The sequence below is a fragment of the Myodes glareolus genome, chromosome 18, assembly GCF_982192425.1.
Source record: "Myodes glareolus chromosome 18, mMyoGla1.1, whole genome shotgun sequence".
In the NCBI taxonomy this organism is placed as follows: Eukaryota; Metazoa; Chordata; class Mammalia; order Rodentia; family Cricetidae; genus Myodes; species Myodes glareolus.
Window position 1 is genome coordinate 60,361,289 of NC_142043.1, and position 12,736 is coordinate 60,374,024.

The 12,736-nt window shown below is 55.9% G+C and overlaps 2 protein-coding genes across 5 annotated transcripts in view; both read right to left on the bottom strand.

Annotated features, from left to right (window-relative positions):
* Positions 1-797: 797 nt before the first annotated feature.
* Positions 798-8,316, bottom strand: Susd2 (sushi domain containing 2). The gene is made up of 15 exons (XM_048451484.3): positions 8,160-8,316; positions 6,721-6,928; positions 6,368-6,519; positions 5,684-5,851; positions 5,000-5,174; positions 4,677-4,878; positions 4,408-4,493; positions 4,057-4,325; positions 3,818-3,961; positions 3,557-3,715; positions 2,443-2,691; positions 2,037-2,309; positions 1,756-1,932; positions 1,567-1,672; positions 798-1,444 (listed from the first exon to the last, which is right to left on the bottom strand). The coding sequence occupies exons 1-15, from the start codon at positions 8,227-8,229 to the stop codon at positions 1,420-1,422; spliced, it is 2,463 nt and encodes an 820-aa protein (XP_048307441.3). The 5' UTR covers positions 8,230-8,316; the 3' UTR covers positions 798-1,419.
* Positions 8,317-10,441: 2,125 nt separating this feature from the next.
* Cabin1 (calcineurin binding protein 1) overlaps positions 10,442-12,736 on the bottom strand; it is a 129,460-nt gene continuing 127,165 nt past the window's right edge. For all 4 annotated transcript variants that reach the window (XM_048451483.3, XM_048451481.3, XM_048451482.3 and 1 more), the window contains 3 exons: positions 12,345-12,506; positions 11,147-11,373; positions 10,442-10,980 (listed from right to left, as the gene is read on the bottom strand). In XM_048451483.3, the coding sequence (XP_048307440.2) occupies positions 10,837-10,980; positions 11,147-11,373; positions 12,345-12,506 (533 nt within the window). In that variant the 3' untranslated portion in view covers positions 10,442-10,836. The remainder of the gene's footprint in view (positions 10,981-11,146; positions 11,374-12,344; positions 12,507-12,736) is intronic.

Below are 12,736 nucleotides of genomic sequence, written 5' to 3' on the forward strand. Positions count from 1 at the left end.
TGCCACCAGCATTTAGCGCTCCTGCTCTCATGTGGCTGCCCCTGGAATTGCAACACACACTAAGTCCCATATGGCATTCTCTAGCAGTAGGTGGAGCTCTGCACCACTTTTTGTCTGAGATGTTAGGTGCAATTCTGAGTCCACCCTATTTGTCTAGGCCCCTCGCCACACTCATTCAAACAAAGGAGAACTTTGGGCTTGTCCTTCTGCTGGCGACTGATCTGTTTCCATGGCAATTCGCTTCAGGACTAGGTAGGTCTGGGACGAATAAAAGAGGCTTAGCTCTGTGCCTAGCTTCTGGACATCTCTGGGTGGAGGAACATGGGTTCTGGTTATCTGAGAACTTAGGCATGGCCCTTGCAGTGACGGCAGCTGGGCAGGGTTTGGAGCCCAGGCCACGCTTGTGCTCGGCGTATTAGGGAACACCAGGGGTAGCATGTTACCCTTCCTGAAGCACAGTAGCTCGTGAACGGTAGAGGAACCAGTGTCACCATGGCCAGCCCTCGAGGGTGATGTGCAAGAACCTGTCTGGAGAGGAGGTAGGACTCGGCTGAGGGCACCTGTCTCGCCCATCTCCCAACATGACAGCCCTGCCAAGGCTTTTGCAAGCATTAGCCTTTTTGCTGGTTCCCGTGATGCTTCTTAATCCACCTTGCACATGGAAAAGCTTGGGGGAGACTATGTCAGGGGAAGCAGGAGCGGAGGAAGCAGGCGGGGTTCAGCCTCTGATGTTATTAGTGGGTGACCTCCCAGGCAACTGCGGAACAGTTGGCGAAGCACAGGCAGACACACACGGGGAAGAGGTAACACGAGCTTGTTTTCTTCTTGGACAGGCAGGGAAGGGTGTTCCTGAGTACACAACAGAAGAGGTAGGAGTACAAGCCTGCTGAGCTAAGGGTGTCTCTCTTTTTCTGGAGGACTCACTCTGTCTGCTCAGACCCTGGGGCCTCTCCTCACTGTGGGACTGGGCCTACTGGGCTCTCCAGTTGGGTCATAGTGCAGTAGCCAAGGCGGCTCAGTTCTGGGGGCCCTCACAGGACGGGTAGGCAGTCTATCAGGCTCTGGGGAGTGAGGGACTTGTGAGTTTCCAATGCACGAATATTTGGGCTTGGAACACAGGTACTCCAGCTTAGGACACGACAAGAAGGAATCCTTAAGTCTGAGAAATCAGAGCCATAACCATTAGACAGAGCGCAAGTTACTGATGGAGGAGTGGGGGCGGGGTTCAGGAGTTGGCATATCTGGCATCGTGTCTCCCTCAGTCGGAAGGACAGGTTAGTCACAAGTTTGGGGTCTGCAGCATTGAAGGCACAGACAGTAGACGTGGGAATCAGAGGACCAGGGTACATGTGACTGGGGCTGCTCCTGCGAGGCTGGGTCTTGACGGCCATGATGCTGTCCATCAAGCGTGCTGCTGTGTCAGGGCTGTGAACGCCACATGGCCCTGTAACAGATAGGGGTTTAAAGTGGCACATGAGTCCCACCAGCTGCTTCTAGGACCTAAGAAAGCTAGAGGGATGGAGGTAGGGGTTCTTAAGTGATGTCCTCCCACGGGTGGGTCCTTACATGTTGTTCTTCCTGCGGCGGTGCAGCAACACATAGATGATAGAAATCAGGGCCACGATGGCCAGGCCTCCAAAGATGATACTCAGCAGCACTGTGTAGCTTCGTCCTGGCAGAGATGAGAGTAGCAGACAGGGGTCAGGGAGACACAGGTGTGCAGAGGCCAGATGGCTCACGGGAGGGGCATCTCACCTGGCTGACACTCGGGGGTAGGTGTAGACCAGGTACCATCAGCTCGGCATTTGCTGGTCTCGGACCCTACCAAGCTGTAGCCACTGTGGCAACTGAAACGGACGGTGGAGTTCACCAGGTACTTCATGCCTTCCTTGTGCCCGTTCGAGGGTGGGGGTAGCCAGCCGCAGGACACCACTGGGATAGGGGTAGAGCACCGAGGACAGGCCTGAGTTGCTGGCTGCTGAACGGGGCTTGATAACCTGAGGGGTCCACCCCTGGACCCTCTTGCTACCCCCTACCAGGTTGTAGGCTCTCCAGACGTTCTTGGTGCAGTCGGAGGGCAGTTCGTGTGGCGTTGCCCACACTCGGGCTCCCCGTGCTTATCACGTCAAGGATGCAGAAACGGTCATTCCCGCACAGTCTGGTCACTTCTTCTACCTGGCTGGTGCTGAGTGTGATCTCATTGAAGAAGAGTGGTTTGAAGTTGGGGTCATGCTTGGGTTGGTTCAGGAATTTGGAGACCAGAAATGAAGAGTCATAGGTGAACAAGGAAGAGGTGTTGGGAACGGCCCCTGGGGAGACAGGCGGCAGTCTTGTGTGGGCACAGTTCCCTGCCACTGCCAAGTTTCTCTCCGTGATCCGTTGTCACCCTGCCCGATCCCCTCTCACCCTCCCTGCCCTGCGTATTCCACCCGGGTCACTCACAGCTGGCTCCAAACTGGAACACTTGCTGATCGCTGGCATCCGGGGGCAGGACCTGCTCATTGCTCAGGGTGAAGTCATCTTTGGGGTTATCATTGAGTGTCCCCAGGAGACCACGGGTGTGGGTCAGGAACTTCTCAGGCAGCAGGATGCTCACACTCAGAAAAGGACCTTGTATGCTGACCTCAAGGCCAGCCCCCGATGACAACATGATTGACACTTTATCCTCAGAGGCCACTGACAGGAACATGCCTGGCCACAAGTAGATATGGGTTAGGGTTGCCCTCCTGGGCCCTGTACTCTGCCCCCCAACCCTTGTCACAGCACCAGGCTAGGTAGAGGGTACTTAGAGGGAAACAGGAGGATGTGCCTAGGACTACCTACTGACTCTGGCATGCCACCATTCCCATCTCACAACTGCATGCATCCAGACTCCGGATGGCTGGCCCCAAGGCCATCCCTACAGGGATTTCCCCTTCTCCATGCTGAGGCTACATGTTTGGGGCCAATCCCCAAGGTGATTGCAATAGCCTGGCCTGCTGTGGCTCTTCCTGAAGGTCTTTTGAATGCTCTCACCCATCCCCGCTAGGAGCCATTTCATCGGTCAACTCTGGGGCAGCACAGCCTGGTGGTAAGGGAGACGGAGGCCACTGCTGTGGCTCCTGGCTGCCACTTGCAATCCGTGTTCACCCGTGTTCTTTAATCTGTAGGGCTGGCTGGTGTCTTTGCAGTGGGTTTTGAAAATGGAGCAAGGGGCCACAGCAGGAGGTGAGTGCCACCATCGTGGTCTTTAGGCTTCTGTGGGTTACGTGGGCTACGTGCTAGTCACTGGCCTTTCAGGCTCTGAGCAGGTCCTGTAGCTTTGACAGGCATCCCATGCATACGAAGGTATGAGAACAGACCTCGGGCTGAGCAACTGCTCTCTTTGGCCTAAGAGAGTCACAGATAGGGCACGGATTCCCCCAACCTGTGACCATGTGCATCTTGACTTCTCCAGGGCCCGAGAAACCTTTGCTTTTGTATTTGAGCCCCAGAGTCTACCACCTCTTGTGGCAGGACGAGGGCCAGCATGAGAGCCATGGGTAATCTCTGCATCGTGCTTGGCCACGCCACTCACCCTTTAGGTCCATCCAATTCTGTTCAGTGAAACTAAGGGCTTTCTGGTTCAGCAACACTTCCAGGGCCTGAGGACTGCCAGCTAACCGCACCTCTACTACATCCGAGTTGCCTTCTTGGACAGCCACTGAAGTCAGTCCCGTGCCACGGGCCTGGGTGCCTAGGTAGTGGGTGCGGAACGGGGTTCTTTTGGCTCCCGTCTACTACCCTGGATGACCCATCAGTGCCACACCCAAATACAGAGCATGGGGCCCTGCCTCACCATTGGGCATTCTCCCGGGCTCGGCCCGTCCCTGGACCCTCAGGTCAGTCAGTGTCGCCTCCAACAGCACATACTCGCCGCTCCCGCTGAACGAGAAGCTGGTGCCATCGAAGGTGACAAAGTGGGGGTCCCCAAAGGCAGAGGCTGAGGTGAAGTCAGAGGGTCAGGTAAATTTCCTGGGCCTCTTCCACCCAGGCACGACCCTCCCTCTGCGATCAGGCACCCAGGCCCACACCCACCCAGGCGTGGAGGTCTGTAGGTGCGGCAGTCACTGGAGGGCCGCCGCTTCATGTAGCGGGGGCACTCAGGTGCCCAGAGACAACAGTAATAGAAGCTGATGACATCGTAGAGCCAGTGGGACATGCCCGGCACACGGGGAGGGGTGCGGTATGGGGGTGCGCCCCAGTCATGGCCGCGGTCAGGGGTGCTGCCGCCCGTCGAGTCTGAGGTCAGGAGTTGTGTACCTGCTGCTGTATAGCAGCACTGCTGGCCCGAGCCGTACCTGGGGCTAGGGTAAGAGCAAGTCAGGGTCTATGTTGGCAACGTCCCTGAGTCCCTGCCCATCCCTCATCCCTGGTCGGGTAGCTCACCTGGCCTGCACAGAGCGCACACAGTGCACAGCCCCTGGGTGGTAGGTGCAAACGCTGCCTTGTTCAATGTCACAGCCATAGTCAGTCTGCAGAGTACCCGGGAGCTGTCACCTGGGCTCTGCATTCCCTCCTCCCTGGGAACCAACCCCAAGGAGATCTTCAGATCCCACCCTACCTCCTGGTGGCCTCTGTCTACCTCAGTCAGGGAGGGTTGGTCCCTCCTGTCCTCCTCCCGCTTTCTGGGGGCCCTAATAGGTTCAGGGGCTTACAAAGAAGCGGCCAGAGTCAGCCCTGGCCTGGGCCAGTGTGCAGGGGCAGTCTGGCAGCTCCGTCAGGAAGTTGGGCAGCTGATCTTCCAGCGCCTCCCAGGCTAGGCATTGTTCACGGGCCCAGGCTACAGAGTCTGCCCGGAAGTCGTCACCCAGGTGCCAGGCCAGCGCGTGATCATTGGTCCAGAGTGCCAGCACATCCCTGAGGTAGAAATGATGCAGCGGCTAGGGATGGGCTGCTAAGCACCTGACCCCTGTTTTCCTTGGCAAGCTCTGCCGTCTGCAGGCGACGATCCCGGTGTACGGTCTGCCGAGGCCCTTACTGTTGCCCAGGATAGTTCTTGCTGCTGCTGATCCTCAGAGCTCCCACTTTCCACTTCTGGTGCTCAGGAGATGCGGGCTTTGGGGTGAAAGTAAAGACGCCGGAATTGGAGGTGTTTCCAGTCAGAGTGTACAGATAGGACCACTTTGCTGTCCAGTCCTCCGAGTAGGGCTTTCCTAGAGGAAGAGGAGACCATGGTCAGCCCTCCCGTGGCCCCTTCCTTCCCTCAGTTTCTGAAACTGACGGCCTGAATGACAGACAGAAAGCAAATGGATAGAGAGACAGTCCCTGTGGATGGACATGCTCTCATGCTTCAGCAGGGTCTCCGGCTTGGGTGACCAGTGGGGACACTCTTTGAATCACTGGCTCTGATCCATGCCAGGCTCAGAGGAGACGGAGTGGAGGTGATTGCTTCTGTCTTCACTATACACTAGCTACTCAGAGGTCACAGTATCCAACACGCCTGCTGGATTTGGGGTCCACCACGCATGCCAGAAGGGACTGCTCTTCTCTTCATCTAGCTGCAAAACCCTCCTCATCTGCAATGCTGGCCTCAAATCCCTTATGACTTTCCAGTTGTGAACTGCTTCCCATGCCCCTGCCTCCAACCCGACCTGGGACTCATTATCTCCTATCTGAGTGTCTGAAGTTCCCAACACCTCCACCGGCCCTTGGCAGGCCCCACCTGTCTCCTCGTAGCCCCACAGCTCAATGGTGACAGTCTGCGTGGGCAGCACGGAGGTGTTCCAGGTGAGGCTGAGGTTTCCAGTGGTGTCCGAAGTGCCGTAATATTGCCAGCGGGTCTCGTTCACCAGCTGGCTCTTCTCAGACTCGGACACTTTGTAGGGATGGGCTGCGCCGGGGTGACGAATGAGAGAGGACTTGAAGGCATAAGAGACCTGGAGGACTCTGGGAACCTCTCAATAACAAACACTGAAAGCAGCTAGGTGACAGTCTCCCTCCAGGTCTCTTGGCGGGAAGACACCATGGCCAGGAGAGATGAAGGCCTGGCTTGCAGAGCTGAGGACCCAAGCCAGATTCCACCTCTCATTTGGCCCTTCTCCAGCCCCTTGCTAAGGGACCATCGGGGGCCAATTCTAGGCCCGAACCACCTTGATAGGGACCCAACAGCTCCTTGTGGGCTGGGACTCTGGTCTAGATGCCATGGGTGGAGTAATGACAGAAACCCTCACCCAAGGGACTGGTTCAGCCAGAGGGACGGGTAGGCAGACCGGGTGTAGTATCAGTGTACATGGATTGACGTTGGGAAAGTCCCCTGGCCTTGGGTTGCGGATGGGAACCAGGGCCCACAGGAGGGTGGGGTCTATGGGCTTAGAGCCTAGACCAGCTTGGCAGAGTGAGGGCTCACCAGCTAGCCAAGTGCCTGCATGAGGGAAGGAACGGCCATTGTCCAGTGAGATGGTGAATGGAACGTGGCCGCTTTCATAGAGCAAGGGTGATATACAGTGTACTCGGGTCAAATTGTCAATATAGCCAAGGGTCTCGATACTGTCCTTAAACCTGAGGGAAAGAGATGGTAGAGTCAGCCTGAGCCAACAGCTCAGACGACTTACACTGTTCCTCAGGGAATGGATTATCCTAGCTGTTCCTTTATCTTCCTGCGTGCCCTTGGTCTCAGGGTGCTATCTCTAGCTCCCCCCACCCACACATGGGGTTGAGAATGTGGGAGCCCCAATGACCCAGCTGCTTAGGTCCCCCCACCTGCAAATGACACCATCAGTAGAGCCAGGCCACTTCAAATGTTGCACCACAAAGTCTTTGCCGCCCATCATGGAGCCCGAGGTGGGTGAAATTTCTAGGCAGAAGTCCAGAAAGTCTTCACAGCAGGTGCCGAGGCCCGAGCAGGTCGGATGACAAGAGCAGAGTCCATCCTGTTCCCCACAGCGCAGGGAGCAGCTTCTCTGGGCACCTGGAGAAGAAACTCCCGTGTATTGGGGTCAATTACCCTACACACAGGGCCTGTTTCCCCTGGAGTCCATGAGAAGCCTCCGTGGATGCTGATCAGGAATTGCTCTGGCTACCAAATGACACAGTAGAAAGCCATTGGTCCATGGGCTGGGGTTCATCTTAGCACAAGTAATGGAGTCGCTTCTCACAGCTAGAAAAGGATCCCCTTGCTTGCCTGGGGACACATAGCCACCAAGAGTCCCATTCAAGGTCCAGGAGGGAATGGTGTCTAGGTTGAGCTTTTCCCATCTTTTTCTGGGGGTAGGGTAACAGTTGAATCCCAGAGAGCCCCACCCTCTGCAAAGGCAGCCAGGACACTCCCTTTTAGGGGACAGGAGGGACATTCCAGTGAGGATTCCAGCACAATGTAGTTTGTGTGTACACCACAGGCGCTGTGGACATCCTGTTCAGGCCTTCCGCTGTGGGCTGTGGAGACCTGTGGCAGGGCTAGATTTCAGCCCCGGTGCTGCAAGGCCAAGACCGGGGTGGGGTGTTAAGTTCTCAGGCCAGAGCACATCTCCCAGCAGGCCCTTGCCAGGCCCTTGATGAAGGAGGTCCACCAAGAGCCAGGCCTGGGCCTCAGTCACCAGCCCCACTTCACTAAGTGGAGTGTTTGCACACCAAGAACAGCAATAAATATTTATTGGCTAAGGACTCAATGACTGCAAGGGGTGTGGGAAGATGCTTCAAGATGCCAGGAGATAAAAGTATCAAAAGGGCGGTGACATTTCCCTGTGATGGAAGACAGGGTGAGGCAGGGGACTGTGGGCTGGTAACTCCAGCTTGGCTCAGGAAGAGGCCACGGCCCTAAGATCAACCTTCTCGCTAGATTTTCTTGATTCAGCTGATAGGGACCAGCACAGGGACAGAGGCTGGAGCTCCCTATGTGATCACACCCTTCACTGGGGCTGGGAGTGCAGGCCAAGGACCCTTGGGTGTCCCCCGCTTCCCTCCCAGACCATGTTCTTAAGTGTCCAGGGAGCACAGGATGGGCTTGAGTCAGACCTCCCATCGCTACCAGAAATGTCTAGAAGCAGAAGCCTCAGAATTTCTTCCCAGTACTCCCCAGCACAGCCACAGATGGACTGCCAGATGGACAGACGCTGAACCCAGAAGGGTGTCTGCTTAGGGCCGGCCTGCCTGCCTGATCAGGCAGATAAACAGGGAGGGCTGAGGGCAGAGTGGGGCATTACCTGCTGTGGACTTGGGGCCTGGGATGGTCACCAACAGCATCAAGATCCAAGGCAGCAGGGCCAGCTTCATGGCGCGTCCTGGGTGTGCAACCAGCAGCAGCAGGCAGCACAGAGGCTCACAGATTGCAGGACGGGATCCCTCTCTGCTGGCCTGGCTCCGCCTACCGGCCCCGCCCAGTGTTCTGCGGCACCACTCCTCCCCTTCCCTCCCCCTCCTCTCAAAGTCCACAGGTGCCCTTAGAGACCAGCGAAGCCTGATCTGCCTAGTTAGCACATTCTTGTTCCACCAGCACAGCCTTGGGACCCTGTGTGCACATGAGGGGCTGGAGTGAGCAGCCATTAAGACCTTTGGCACGTGAGAAGAAGCCAGCTGGCGGGCGCTGTGAGGCAACTCAGACCCTGGGTCACACAGTCCAGTCTTGTGTGCGAGGCTTCTGCAGGGTGGTGACACAGTCCTGGTCCCCTCAGGACAGACGCAGGCCTCTGCTTTCCTTAGGGAGGTGTTGCTAATGCCCACTCGGTCTGATGGAGGTGGAGCGGGACTTAATCTGCTTGGCATGCAAGTGCTTGGCATGGACTTGAGACTGGGTCACTTCTGATTCACAGCAGGCTTCAGAGGAGCCCAGGGCTCAAGACAGCCTAGAGCTAATGCTGCATTTGGCCAGCTAACATACCCTGTTGTGGGTTCTCAAAGCTTCTGCAGAGAAGGAGCTAGATAGAGACCCTCTCGTGGCTCCTGGTAGTCCTTGATGCCAGGGTGGCCCATGAAGGCCTCTTGCTTGAGTTTGTTAGAGGAGAGGGAAGCTGCTGTTTCTCAATGCAGACACACTGGCTAGCCTCAGGGGAGGAGGAGGTAGGCAGGCTGGCGAATGAGTCCAAGTCTTCTGGTCCGGTTGGTGATCCTTCTCTGCTCCTGGGTCTCCGCCAGCCCATTGTTTTACGGGCCTTGTCCCTTCTTAGTCAGGGCTGGAGGTCACCTGTGGATCTCCCTTGAGTGAGGAAACCTGTGGTTAGGAGCAGAGCCAAGCTGCTCCTAAGGTGACCATGTTCCCATTATACCTGCCAACTCCACAGGTCTATGTGGTGAGAAGTCTCCCAAGGCCTTCACGCTCACCTTCCAGAGCAGGAAGAAAAGATTTGTATGCACACAGGTCCTGTGGTAGAGAGCAGCCTGTGCCACTATCCCGGGCCCAGGCCTGATATGGGTAGGCACAGGGGTTTGGTTGAGTGACTGCTGTCCCTGATTTCTTGGCTCTCCAGAGGGCTGGTCGAGTGAGGACTTAACTTGAGCTGCCATGTTTCTTGCTCCAAAAGGTCTGGATTAGAGATCGAGGGTCTGGTTGAGATTCTTCCTTCTCAATCAAGGGCATGTGCCCAGCCCATGAAGGCACAAAAGGGTACTTCATCTCCATTCTGGCACACAGCTTCCAGGGAAAGAGAAACAGGGCTCTAAAAGGCTGTGGGGTGACAGCCATGACAGGCAGGTATGGGTCCCTGGAACATCAGTATCTCCAAAATGAATGGTATGGAGCCCGGGAAAGGGAAAGGGCCAGAATCATGACTCTATGATTTGGTGTGGTCTTAAGAGTTAACTTTTAGCCAAGTGCTGCAGCACACGCCTGTAGCCTTGCTCAGGAGGCTGAGGCTAGGCCTGTCTGGGCTTCACAAACAATCTGGTTATGTAGCAAGATCTTGTCTCAGGGCTTCAATCTGGTTTCTCTCCCCAGATCTTACAGTTCTATTTTGCTTGCATGTATGTCTGTGCACATGTGTGCAGCGCCTGTGGAAGCCGGAGCACTGGATCTCCTGGAACCGGAGTTAGATCTGGATGTGGACTATTGAGTCTGTGCTGGGGTCTGAACTCTGGCAGAGCAGTCAGGGCTCTTAGTGGCTGAGCCAAACCCTCCAGCTCCCAGATCTTATTTCTGAGCCAGCAGCCCACACATACTCTGTCCCGGCTCCACGCCTGTGCAGCTGGTCCTCTCTGGGAGGAGCTACAATGAGGTACACCTTCCAGTTCCTGAGCTACCTTCTTCCCCATGGTGCCCTTCTCTTAACTCCTTGGCATCACGGTAGGCTCCGCCTTCCTGTGTCCTTACACTTTAACACCACAGGAGCTCCAGGAAACCCCACACCCTCTCAAGCACAGGTTCACCCTCACCAGGAGTCTCCCCAGAGTCAGCAGTCCAGGGGTTTCTGAACAGTAGTCCCTGGCTGAGTGGGGGTAGGGGGACGGTCCCTGCACGAAGTGGCCACCTCCAGGGTAAGCAAAGAAACAAAGACCATTTTCCCAGCTTTATTAGAAAAGAAGCAATGACAAAAGGGGTATGGGATGAGCTAGGCTCTCGATGTCGCCACCAGAACCCAAGCTAGTCTGTCTTGGCACTGAACTGTGGGCATGAGCTTGTACAGAATGTCAGTGTTCACAAAACCAACAAACAGTGCCAGCCCTGCTGTGTAGACCACAACCAGTTCATCCTCATGTGCCTAAGACAGCTCTCATCTTCCTTTGGACCAACACACTGGGCGTGGACAGCCTCAACCAGGGCAGGATGCTGTAAAGAGGGAGCTGGGCAGGCCTAGGAGACCATGGGAAATGGTACCTCACGTGGGCTTCTGGCCTTGCTCAGGCCTAGCTGTTGCTCTGGGTATGGCCGTAGGGCTCTGGGTGCCCCCCTCATATGTCCATATAGTCGTCATCCTCATCTGTCTCACTCTCCAATGAGGACTCTTGGCTGGATGTCTCCAGAACCTCCAGGGCTGGCTGGCACAGGCTCTCCTTCCTCACATTGGCAGCTGACTGGGCGGAGAGGATTGCTGACTGCACACAGGGCAGGGAAGAACATGGTCAGGAGTGACTGGCTTTACCCTGAACCTCTTGACATTAACCTAAATTCTCACCCAGGCCTCCCCGTAACTCAAGTCCCTTCACAGACCTCTGGTATCATTAGCCCCTACACCAGGCCCCCTGCCTGGTACCCAGTTACCTTCAGCTTCTGCTTGGTCTCCTCCGAAATGCTGCCTTTAGGGGAAAGCAGGGTCGGGGTAGGTGGTGTGACGGTGATTTCAGGGGGGAACTTGGTGGTGGCCGAAGGGATCACCAACTTTGGCATGTTGGACAGGAGGCGGGATTTGGCCCTGCTGGACTCAGTCTTGCCTTGATGGCTCTCCGGTGACTGGGTACTTCCGCTGCTGGGGACCTTAGTGCTGGTGGCTGTTGGGAGAATTCAGAGTTTAGAATCACTCACCTGCTTAGTCTGCCTGTCCCTTCTCGCTAAGAACTCAGTTCCTCCTACAGAAGTCAGAGTGCCCATACCATGTATGCTTTTCTGGCTTTCTGCCTATGTTGACTGTTAGGGTCCCAGGCTTTACTCTGGTTGCAGACCTTGGCATACTAGGTTTGAACTTGCAGCTTGGAGCACCCTGGACTCTGAGAGCATCAGCGGCTCCAGCAGTTCCTCTGAGATTTCCCAGCACCGAGAGAACACAAACCCACTGTTGCATCTTCTGAACTATTCCATTCCAAGGGGGAACACAAGCTGGCCCCAGTGCATACTTTTTCTCTCTCACTCCAGGATGAGTAAGGAGCTGAGTCTCCTGGAGGCAGACAGGGCCATGGCAGACTGCAGATATGGAACCTGGCAGCCTCCAGGGAGCTGCATGAACTGGGAACAACCCAGCTGCCCTGGCATGGCTCCACATTCTTTTAGCCTCATCTCTTTAAAAGGAGTGGGAGCTTATCCAGAGCCCTGCTTGGTCTTCGCGAGCTGGCGCCATATCCTTCCATCCTGAGTGGTCTAGGGGAGAACTCGCCAAGCAGTCTCAAGGAGCCTGACTAGGAGAGTGGCTGGTGGGCTCCCACAGAGAGGCGATGTCTTTGCTCTGCACAGATTTAGCTGCCCACAGAGAAACCTCGGTGTCAGGCCCAAGCTCCTCCCCATACAGAACTGCTCCTCTGGGCTTAAGAGAGACTCCAAACCCAGTAGGACCCTTCTGTGGAGCTGGGGTGAAAGGAGGCTTTAGGGTCCTAATAGTGGTCCCTGCCAGACTCCAACTAGTGCCTTTCCTCATCTCTCTTCTAATCCACCAAGCTGGATGGATCCTCTGTGGGGAAGCCTACCTAGGGCTGTCATCTGAGAGCAACCTGGCGGGAGCTGGTGCTAGGTTGCCCTCAACTAGCCTTACCTTGGCTGCAGGTGGGCTCAGCACCTGTCTGGCAAGCAGTCTCCACTGGCCAGCAGTGCTGCTCAGTCAGGGGACCCGTGACAGTCATTTTCATCTGGTGCCGTGGTTCTTGGGGTGGAAAGCTGGCACCTTCTGTTGCTCCTGACAGCTGCTCTTCTATCTCTATGGAGACACAGGCCAACTGCAGGTAACAACCCCATTTCATGGGAGTTGGGGACAAGTCCCTCTTCCCAGATCCCCACATTTCTGTGATAGACTATACCCTAGGACATGTAACAGGGAAATGTGGCCAATATGGGGACATTGGGATAAGGTAGCTGGCTCTCCATCCCCACAGGAACCAGGGTCCAGCAAGTATTTTTTTGGGATAGCTGTATGAAATGAAGGCACAG